Genomic DNA, 11,370 nt, shown 5'->3' with positions numbered 1-11,370 from the left:
CCATCCACCTGCCCATCCAACCATCCAACCATCCATCCATCCATCCATCCATCCATCCATCCATCCACCCACCCACCATCCCTTATACATTGATCCATCTTCTTTTATTTCCTCCAACCCATCCAAATAGTCACCCAACCCTCCATTCATCTGTGTTTATACATGTTCATTATGCATCCTCCTCCCTTCCCTACTTCTCCTCATCTCATCCCACCTATTTTATACATCAGTGCCCTTAACTATTCATCTAACCTCAATTTCTAAGTAACTTTCTCCATCTTACTTACCAACTCTACCTGTCAGCCATCCATCCATCCTCTGACCCAACACGTCAATGCATCCACTCATCCTTCAAGCCATCTGCCATCACTTCTGCTCCTCTAGCTGAGCCATGTGCATCCATTCATCCTGTACCTGTCTCCACACTCATCCTTGCTCACTCGCACCCTATTACCCCTTAAGTCATCTCATCCATCCATGCAGTTTATGCACTATTGTTTTATTTTGTTTTTGTTTTTTCTATTTTCCCTCCCTTTTCATCCATCCACATATCCAACTACACTTTTTGGACTTTGTGGAAGAAGGAAGTGCTGAAGAGAAGGAAATCCTAAGATTTATCCTGGGTGAGGGTGGCCTCCTCCTCGGGAACATTTCTTCATAACCAGAGAATCTTGGAAATGGGTCCAGCTCTGCCCAGTGTCTTCCCAGAACTTTCTGGGCTCCAACCTACTCCCTGTATCTTAACATTCCTTTCCCAGAGACTGCGGGGACTGCCACTTCTTCTGTCTATGCATAGCGCCTATTCTTAGGTAATCCCTGTTAATTTGAGGTTAGGAACCCCGTTCAGAGTAGAGCACACTTACATCCTCCATTGTCTGATCATATAACTCTCTGAGACCAACTTCCTCCTTCATCTTACGTATTCATTTATTGATTCCAGCTTCATTGTGATACAATTGACAGGTGACAGTGTGTAAGTCCAATGTGTACAACGTGACGATCTGATACACGTACATGCTGCAAGATGATTGCAACAGGGGGGTTCTTTAGCATACCTGTCACCTCACATAATTATCGTTTTTGAGGTTTGTAGTTTTTTGGTGGTAGGAACACTTAAGATGTGCTCTCAGCAACTTCCAATCAAATAATAGAGTATTGTTGACAATCCTATTTTATTTTAAAAAATTTCAGACTTACTGAAAAGTTGCAAAAAGAAATACAAAGAATTCCCGTGTGCCCTTTGCACAGATGTTCCCAGTACTAGCCTTTTCCTTCTCTCTGGCCACTGGCCTCACCTCCTCCCCTGGCCTCAGGTTCGGGACAAGAAGCTTCTCAACGATCTGAACGGAGCGGTGGAAGACGCCAAGACGGCCCGGCTCTTCAACATCACCAGCTCTGCGCTGGCCGCGTCCTGCATCCTCCTTGTCCTCATCTTCCTGCGGTACCCGCTCACCGACTACTGAGGCCCCCGGGCACCGCTGGCTGTGGAGACAGGGCACTGGACATGTCTGTCTTCACGCCTGATGTGACTCGGGATGCTGTGTGGTTGGGCAGAGCAGGGCGTGTGCCCTGGAGCCCCCCTGAAGCTGTGACCTGGGCAGAGAGGCCGTCAGAAGCTCTGTGCAATACAGGGGCAGCGAGCTTCGGGCTGGCCCACCCTCTCTGCCTCCTGACCCTCTCCGCCTCTGCCTGTTTCTGGGGTCTATGGGCGTCTCCTTGTGCTGCTGCACCCTGGCTTCCACTGGCTGCCCTCCCTGCCCTCCTGTGCCCCCCCCAGGCTCCTGGGGCCCCTCTGACCCGATACCCAGCAAGAAGGGCTTCTGTGGGAGCTTCCCAGTTTGGGGGGGAGCTGCCAGCATCTGGGGACTCACTCTGTCTTCCCTCTCACCCCACCTCCTCCAAGCTGTGACCCTGCTCAGAGCTCTTGTATCTGTGAACTTTCAATAAAATACCTGTCTGGCTCCAGCCCAGCCTCTGTCCCATGGCCGAGCAGGGCATGGGGGGAATTTGGCAGCTCTGGGAACCCCACTCTGGCACTGCCCGGTGGTCCAGGCCCCCAGGGCTGACTCTGCCGGGGAAGGTTTACTCCGTGACCTGGCAGTCTTCTGCCCACAATGCAAGGGGACTGAGCGGGGCTTTGGCAGAGGGAGTCCCAAACACAAGCCCCCTTGAGGGTTAGGCAGCCAGAACACAGCTGCCCGCCTGGTTGTAAGTTAGAGCAAAGAAAACCAGTGCATCCCCCAAGAGGGGACAGAGCCCTCGTGGCACGGGGTCATGGCTGGTCTGGGAAACCAGGCAGCTCAGGTGCAGAGAGGGCAGGAGGAAGGCCTGCACATTTTACCCCCAGCCCCAGGGGCATGCTTAGCAGGGGAGGGACCAGGCGTGCTTCGTGGGTTTTGAGGGTGGAGCTGTTTGGAGCGTCAGGACCCCTTGGAGGGTACAAGGTGGGGCGCAGACTCTGCAGTGGGGACCGTGGCGTGTGGGCTGGGGCTGGGGCAGCTAGGGAGGGCGTTCACCGTGTCTCAGGGGCAAGGTTGATGGAATCTGGGGACAGACTGGGTGTGCAGGTGAGGTGGGCATGGAGGAGCTGGGGGCGAGCCCTGCATGTCCAACTTGGCCAGGGCTGTGTGCTAATATGGGGACCCCAGGAGGAACCCTGTGGGAGCAGAAGAGCCATCTGGGCTGAAACAGTGGGTTTGGAGCCTCCGCAGGGAACCCGGGCAGCCTGAGCAGTGACAGCCTGTGCGGAGCCCAAGGAACACCACCACTTCCGGGATGGCTGGCAGGAAGACAGGCATCCCCGTAGGAAAGCCGGGAGTGTGACGGGCCGAGGACGGAGAGGCCAGAGGTGCCCACTGGGTTTAGGGGCTTGTAGGGGAGGAAGGAAGCAAGGAAGGGTCAGAGAGCCGTGCTTGAGGGATGGGGACATGGCAGCAAGTGGCCATGACAGGAGAAGAGAGGCAGCGTGAGGTGTCTGGGGTCTTTTCTGGGCAAATGAACCAGGTGGGGGTGGGGCACTGTGCCCTCGGTCTCTGGGGCGGTGCAAGGGTCAGCTGAGGGCATGCGTCCAGGGGCTCCGTGGTTTTCCCACGAGGTGCGCTGCTGCAGCAGACACACCAGAAGGAAGGCGTCAACGGGGCTGGAGAGCAGGACACCGGCCTGGGCATCTGGTGAGGACGGGAAGGTGCTGGACAATCCCAAAAAGGCCAGGCTGCTGGGACTTGAATCCTGGTGGGTCCAAGGTTCCGTGTGCAGAGTCATGCTGAGCGGGGAGGCAGGTGTTTCTGTGGGAGCAGCAGATCTGATCTGGAGACATGTTTCCCAGGTGAGAGCGTTAAGAGGTTGTTAAGAGAGTGTTAAGGGGTTTCAAGCAAACAGGGCCTGGGCGGTTGGCAGGTGCCTGGGTGAGGGAGCAGGACTCCAGCCCCTGGTCTGACCCAGAAGCCCAGCAGAAGGGGGTGAGGAGAGACAGAATACCATGGCATGACCCCTGACCCCTAGGCAGTGGCAGGATGCAGGGTGGGGGTATGGGGGGGGGAGCTGGGACCCCTGCAGGTTTGCACGCCACCACGTGGAGGGGAGCAGGGAGCCTTCCAGATGGCCCCCAGGAGGGTGGCTGGTAGGGTGCTGGAGGGCAGGGAGCCTCTGGGGCCAGCTTGGTCCTGCATGCTTCCAGAGCCTCCAAGATCATACCAGGTGGGTTCCCATCACTGCCCAGCAACCTTCTGGAGGAGGGAGGGTCAGAATGTTATGTGGAGGGCATCTGGGAACTGGGGACTGGGTGAACCTAGGCCCTACCCTAATGTCCAGGTGGCTTTATTATGCCTGGCGGGGCCGGGAACGTAGAGGCAAAATGTTTTCTTCGCTCTTTTTCCTTAAGCCTTTGCAGCCAGCAGCTGGCTGAGCCCCTGGGACAGGTACCTGGAGGAAAAACATCCCCAGGAAGAAGGCCTCGGCCGGGCTCTTCCCTGGAACGTGCCCCGCCCAGCTGAGGCTTTTGGGCTCTTGTTCAATATGGTCCAGTGGCCTTGCAGTCAGGAAAGGCACCCCTAGCCTGCAGATGTTTGTGTCCTTCCTGGGCAGCATGGGGCCATACCCTGGAGGTGCCGTCTCCCCCACCCTTGGGCTCAGGAGAGAGGCTGGTGCTCTCTGGGCAGGGTGTCTGTGGTGGTGTCGGGTGCACCCCTCACCCCAGCAGGAGGGCAGGCACGGGGTCCGGTCTTGGTCTCTGGCCTCCAGGTCTGTGTCTTTGCCCCTTGGGGCTCCTCCCTGACCTTCCCGCGACTCCCCTCCCTGCTTTCATCTGGTTTTGCACTGTGTCGGGCAGGCACTTGCCGCTCAGTAAATACTTGTAGGAACGAGGGAGCCAGTCACCCCGGCTCACTCTCTTCCTGTCCTGCTCCATGTGCCCCTCGTTTCTGCATCTTCGGGGGCAACTTTCTCTGCCCTCCCCCTCCCCCATGCTGCCCCGATTGGCCCTGCCACTGCCCTCGTGACCTCCAGCCCACTGCCCAGCTTCAAAAGATCGAGACCCAGTGGCTGGATGGAAAATGGGTCTAAAGGCCGAGACTGGCTGTATGCACATGTGTGAGCACGTGTGTGAGTGTGTGCACGTGTGTGTGCCCATGTATGTGCATGTGTGCACGTGTGTGCGCTTGTGTGAGCCCGCGGTCACCCGCATGTGCTCGTGTGCACGTGTCAGGATTTGTGTGTGCCCATGTGTGCGTGTGAGCCTGCATGTGTGCAGGTGTGTGCAGGTGTGTGCATGTGCCCGTGTGTGCCTGTGTGAGCCCGTGTGTGCACATGTGCTCATGTGCCCGTGTGTGCCCGCCTGGGTGCCCGCGTGTGTGCCCGTGTGTGCATATGTGCGTGTGTGTGCCCGCCTGGGTGCCCGCGTGTGTGCGTGTGTGTGCCCGTGTGAGCCCGCCTGTGTGCCCGCGTGTGCTGGGGAGGGCGGCTGTGCAGTTCGCGCCCAGCCCCTCCCTTGGCCCAGCATTCTCCAGCCTGTTCCTGTTCTCCAGACGCTGAAACCACAGAGGGGTCTTTCTCCGTGACGGGCTCTCAAGTCCCCTCCTGCTCCCACCGAATACAGACCACTGGCTCAGATGGGGGGCACGGGAGTGCGCAGTGCCTGACTGCGACAAGCTGCGGGGCCCAGGGAGATGGGCAGGTCCAGGGGGAGGCTGCTCTGAGGCAGCAGAGACCCCGACCCGCCCTGTAGGCACCTGCCGGGCCACAGACACCAGCGGGAGGGGCCCGGGGCTAGTTGGAAGGACAGAAGCCCTACAGCCTGGAGCCCAGCCGGAGCGGGGAGGGCAGCAGTGCAGGAATGTGAGCTCCTGGGCATCTCGTCCTCCCTCCTTTTCGGCCGTCCTGGGGGAGGTGGCGGGGTGGGGGGCTCCCGGGGCTTCAGGCTGTGCTCCCCGACCCTTGTGACACGAGCATCTTTCCGTATGCTTCCTGCCACCTGCATGTCCTCTTGCTAAATGCCTGTTCTATTCGCTTGAGCACATCTTTCCTCCCAGGCTGTGGATTTCTTCGGGGCACCCCGGTCACTCTGTCTATGTCTTGTCTCGCCCCTCGATGGCCCTGCTCGGAGGCTCTCGGAGGGCTCTCTCCCTGGCATCTTCTAATAAAGAGAAATGTCCGATTTCAATACGGTCATAGTTACCAACACCTTCCATTAGGTGAGGGCCTTTCTCCCAAGACACAAAAAGAAGCGAATGTAGAGAAAAACACCCGGACATTTGCCAAATCAGGGCACACGGGGGTGACACCGGGGCGCTGCGGAAGTTCTACTTCTTGACGCCCGTGGTGGTTACGTGTTTGTTTTATAAAAGTCATTAAGTTGTGTGGTCGTGCCTTATGTAGTTGCGGGCACGACATGCATGCGTTTCTACAAATATATTCCTGAATGCCGTCAATGGGAAATACCTCAAGCATGTGTTAACATATATTTTCATATACATATGAAAACAAATTCATAAGTGCACAGCTTTGCTTGGACTCGAGTGATTTCGTAGGGAAGTTGTCCTTCTATCTATTCATAAACAAGCACAATGCGTGGAAGAGAATGTCTCTGGAATAAACCACACGGACAAGACTGAGATGTGAGGGCGGCGCTGAGGGGGAGCCGAGAAGGTTTGGGGGGCGCGGGCAGGTGCACAGGGCGGGGGCAAGTGGGGATGACAGGAGGCTGGATACAGACAGGGGGTTTGGTCCAGTACGACATGTGGTCAGGCTGATGGGAGTCGGTGAGAAACGTGTCGAGGGACAGCAGAGCCACAGTGCTGGGTGGGATTGGGGAACCCGGACACCCCAGCTATCCCCACGGGGCGGGGCGGCAAGCCTCAACACCCCGAAAGCAACAAGCTCACCGACGCCCAGATCCTGGCTCTTAAGGTCACTGGTCCCTGCAGGGACTGGGCACCCCTGGGATCAGCGGGCAGCGGGCAACACCTGGGCTGCGGCCGGGCCAGACGAGATGACCAGGAAGCAAAGACCTGAGGAGGCATGAGCCCTCCTCTGGCCAGACCCCACACTTCCGGATGTTTCGGAGGCTCCTCCACGTAGGCATGATGGATCATTAACTCGCAGGAGGAGGGGGTGGACTGAGAGTGGCAAGCTTCCAATCAAGTCTCGTCTTCCTGGTGACCAGCCCTCCCAGGACCCCCCACACCCACCCCGAGTCACCTCTGGAGAGCAAAAGATGCTTCTGTTACCCAAGAAATTCCTAGTGATTCAGGAGCTCAGGGTCAGGACCCAGAGTCAAAGACCAAATATTGGAACAGAAGATGCTCCTAGAGCTCTCCTTACTGGAGGCTGCGCAGGGAGCCGGGGCCAGGGACCCACGCGGTTGGTGGCTGGGATCTCACGCAGCCCAGGATCACAAAAGCAAGCACCACACAAGCCCACACCGAGCGATAACCCAAACAGAACCATCCTGCCACCTGCAGAAGCCTCGGGGCCATGGGAGTCACAGGAAGACGGGGTCCACTGCTGACCACTGCGTACCGGTCACTACAGACACTCTGTGGCCGGCCTTCTACGCGCCTGCGCTATCTTTCCAAAAACCCATGTGATTAGGTCCCATCACGTCTCATACATAAGTTTTTCTGGTATGATTAATGCTTTTGCTACTAGGATTCACATCCTCCTGACACTTCTCACGACGTTCACGGCTCCCTCCGAGGTTTGGAGACCTGCCCTTGGTGGTTGCTTCCCGGGCTGTCCCTGCCACCTAACAGGTGTCTGCTCTTGCAGGAGACTGTCTCCGAGCTGCACCAGCACCACGGAACCAAAATTACCATAGCTTCATCGTGAGTCCAAACACCTACTGGGGCTTCTATAGCAGTCTTCTCCAGAACTTCTTGACTATTCTACTTTTGATATTCATTGAATTGTAGAATCAACTTACCAAGCAGGGGGAAAAAAAAACCCTGCTGGGATTCTGATTAAGTCTCTAGATACGTTTGGGAATAAGACTGGGTTTTTCAAATCTGTAAGCGTGCCATAAAGTTTCATTTATTTAAGCCCTTTTAAAAGAAAAAAAAGATTTATTTATTTAATTATTTGAGAGAGAAAAAGATGGGGAGGGGCAGAGGGAGAGAGAGAATCTCAAGCAGACTCTGGGCTGAGTGCAGAGCCCAACACAGGACTTGATCCCATGACCCTGAGACCATGATCTGAGCCGAAACCAAGCGTTGGACACTTAACCAACTGAGTCAAGTGACCAGTCCTCCCAGGAGCTCCCCCACCCACCCCGAGTCACCTAGGCGCCCCTTTTCAAGCCTTTTTAAAGCTCTCCCTAAAATGTTCTGCAGTTTTCTGCATAGAGGACTTACACAGAATTTGTCAGATTTATTTCCAGATATTTGATTTTTATGCTATTGTAAGTGTTAAGGTGTGAAACATTCTCTTTCCCAAGTGTCTGCTGCTGATGTAAAGAAATGCATTTGACTTCTAAGGTGCGATCCTATATTTTGGCATCCTTACTAAGAGGATTTTTATTTTCATGATATTTTTTTGTAACTTCTGCATTTACCACATATCCAACCCCAGCGTCTGTTCATCTGCAAACTTACAGTCCCACTGTTCCTTTCTAATCCACAGATGCTGTGTTTGTTTTCCTTAATTCTCTAGGGCTTCAGTTACACTGTGAAATAGAGGTCATTCTTCCCTCACAGATAAATCTTTCCAGGCTGTATGATTTGGGATGACATTTGCTCTAGGTATTTGTAGACAGCCGTTACTAGGTTAAGGAACTTCCCTGTTATTCATAATATGCTAATATTGACATTTTTGCTGTAATGGCACAGACAGGAGAAACTTTGCAAATTCTGCAAAAGCAGGGACTACAAATAAGAGAGCTGACAGGAACACAGATTTGGGAGCAGACGGACCTGGGACCGGAGACGACAGTGAGCACCAGGTCCCCAGGTCCCCGCAGGGTAGGCGGCCAGCGGCCCCCAGGCAGCGCCCCTCTGCACGCCTGCCACGCTTATTTCTACCAGTCCTTAAGGGCGTTCACTCCGTATTTCACCCAGTTTAATCATCCGACCCAGAACGGAGACATTCCCAGACTTCTTGAGCACAAGGGGAGTGTCTTCTCCGCTTCCTGATCTGCGTCTCGGCTTCTCCGGGTCTGGGTCCCCGCTACCGGGCGGCGAGGGTGCCTGCCACCCTGGGACGGCAGCTGCAACTGGGCATCTTCTGCACCGGACTCCCGGCGCTGCCCCCACGGTCTTCACGGCTCCCAAGCCTTCCTCTCTCATCATGACAATGCTAAGCTCAATTATTTAACATCATTAATATGCTGGGGGAAGACGTGTCTCCATAATCACGGTCCTTGAGCCAGACCGACGGCTTTTTAGTTACCCGTCGCTTTTGGGCTAATTCGCATTTTGTGAACAATTTTGTTAAACTAATATCAAATAGGATTGAATAATTTTCTGCGCCTTTTGATTTGATTATGTGACTTTCCTCTTTTAATAAGTTCATTTGCAAATTACATCATTTGGTTCCCCCCACCCACAGTATTGGAACAACCTTGCACACCTGAAATAAATCTAAAATGTTCATTTCATAGTACTATTTTAAAACACTGCTGTGTTGGTCGTGATTTTTCTTTTTTGCATCTGTGTTCAGGAGTGTGATTGACTCGCCGCTTTCCTTCTTCACACTGTCCTTGTCAGTCCTGGGAGTCAAAACGATGCTAGTCTCAACTTGTTTCAAGGGGTTTTATTTGCATTTTATATTTGGTTCATTAGCCGGTGAAGCCATGGGGGCCCTAAGTTTTCTTCATAGTGAGGTTTTGATTCTAGTTTCAGTCCCTTTAATAGGTAGTGTTTTATTTGGTGTCCCGTTTATTTGCTGCCTCCGGTCGCTCGCAGTAAATACCTAACTCATTCATTTTCATGTTGTCTCATTTTCGAACAGACACCGGCCACTGTCTAGTCTAGGGCTCTGCCCCATAAAGGCTACTGACCATTCCTGCTTCCTTTAATACAACCATTTCTGTTTTATTCCTCGCGGGGACTTCCTCACCCTCCAATACGTTGAAAAAATAAGAAGTGATACTTCATCGTTACGGTTTCAGACAGAGATGCGTGTTCCTCACTCAGCACGACCGCGGGGTCAGAGCGTGTGATGTCCTACGATGTGAACTGTGCGCCCCGTGGGGAGCCCAGTGTGGCGGCCACAGGCGGTGGGGGGCAGGGCTGAACCGCGGATGGAGGGAGCCATGCAGGGCGTGAAGGGGTAAAACGGACCGACGACAGTCACTTCCGAATGTTTTCATTGTTCGATGGAACCAAGTTTCTGTTTGTTAAAGCAGTTTTGATATTTGGGGACGTGACGAAGACGTTGAAATTTTTCACGTTAAATTTTTCACATTAAAGTTAATGGAAATATGACTCTGTCTTCTGGCTTGTCACCAGCGGCAGGGTTTTTGCGGAAATGTCAAGTCATCTCGGGGTCAGGCTCGTGTTCAAGCCGTGCGTGTGTTGTGGCTCTGTATATTCACTCACCGCAGCCAACCCATACTAGGGAATGTTCTAGTTCAAGGTTCTCCTGGAGTTGGGCGTAAGTGCAATGTGGGCAGAGAATGTTCTGGATATGATCTCAGTCTTTCCAAATGTTTCAGTATTTCACTGTCGATCTTCTGTTACTCTGTCAAAACGCCCTTCAAAGCAATACGTCTTTCCAGCATTGGAGTTGGGCTTTTTGCACGAACTGCAGGTAAAATTTCGGTCTTCTGTAGCTTGCTGGCTTTGCAAAGTGGGAAGCAGTCGGTCTGCGCCCTGAAGCCTCACCCACATCGGCCCTGAAGCCACCGAGGGGCTGGCGAGGCAGGCTCCTTCCCAGACTGTCCCCCTCTGCCGGAAGACAGCGGCTTGCTTGGCCCCTGTGCGTCTGCAGCCCGGTCTCGCGTGCGCCCTTCCCTCCCCCTCGTTCAGGGTCAGGTGCGCACCGGGCCCCGCACTGTCTCGTTCCAGGGTTCCTTCCCACCTTCTCTCTCGCGGACATTTCCCCAGGGAAGTCCTCTGGTGGATCCCTAGAAGACCAAGGCCTGCAGGAGCGGCACCCAGAGGGTCTGAGGGGACAGGGGCAGGAGTGGGGGCTGGTGACTGAGGCGTCCCCATTCCGCTAGTCGGATGGGGCACGGATAGCACCGGGAACACCCTGGAGGCCCTGTTGTTAAAGGTTTCATTGGTGACGATGGGCAGAAGTCCCAGTGGAGGAGAGCCCAGGGCAGGTGTGACGACACAGGTGTTTGGGGAGCTCAGGGGGACAGGGCCCCCAGAGACAGCAGAGTCGGCTGGTTACGGCTGAGTTGTCGGGACGCCCCATCCAGTGACAAAGAAACAGGATGTAAGGGACCCTGAGAACAAAGATGGGGACACACAGACGGATGCATCCAAGGACGCTGACTCGGCAGCCCACCTGGACACTGGACCTACAGAGGTGGTCCCCTCTCCCAGGTAGGAGCCGGCCCTTCTCGGACCCTGCAGGATGCAGCCAAAGCCCCTCCCACACTGCGCCACGCCTGCCCCCTCAAACGTGCCCCCATCTTGTCACCTGGCTGCCAGGTGACCGGGGCTAATTCCCACATAATCCAGTCCGGAACATGTGGGGCCTGACAAGGCAGGGGTTGTACCCTACCCCTATAAAATCACAGAACAAGCCTTCATCCTGGTGGGACCAGCGGGTATGCCTGGGATCGGACTTCATTTCCATAAAAAAATTAATGTACAATTTACATACAGTAAAATCCACAGTTCTTTGAGTTTTGACAAATATATAGACACAGAACCCCCACCAAAACCAAGATACAGAGCAGCTCCACATCAAAAAAAAAAAAAACAGAAA

At 54.5% G+C, this 11,370-nt stretch overlaps 1 protein-coding gene across 1 annotated transcript in view; it reads left to right on the top strand.

The window, feature by feature from the left end:
* IFITM10 (interferon induced transmembrane protein 10) overlaps positions 1–1,959 on the top strand; it is a 6,846-nt gene extending 4,887 nt beyond the window's left edge. The window contains exon 3 of the mRNA XM_025878600.2: positions 1,314–1,959. Coding sequence (XP_025734385.2) covers positions 1,314–1,463 — 150 coding nt within the window. The 3' untranslated portion in view covers positions 1,464–1,959. The remainder of the gene's footprint in view (positions 1–1,313) is intronic.
* The last annotated feature ends 9,411 nt before the right edge of the window (positions 1,960–11,370 follow it).

Source organism: Callorhinus ursinus, unplaced genomic scaffold (genome assembly GCF_003265705.2).
Source record: "Callorhinus ursinus isolate GAN/ISIS: 27379988/994484 unplaced genomic scaffold, GSC_fseal_2.0 scaffold51, whole genome shotgun sequence".
NCBI lineage: Eukaryota > Metazoa > Chordata > Mammalia > Carnivora > Otariidae > Callorhinus > Callorhinus ursinus.
Note: the sequence above shows the minus strand (reverse complement) of the source record. Positions and strands in the feature narration are given on the sequence as shown.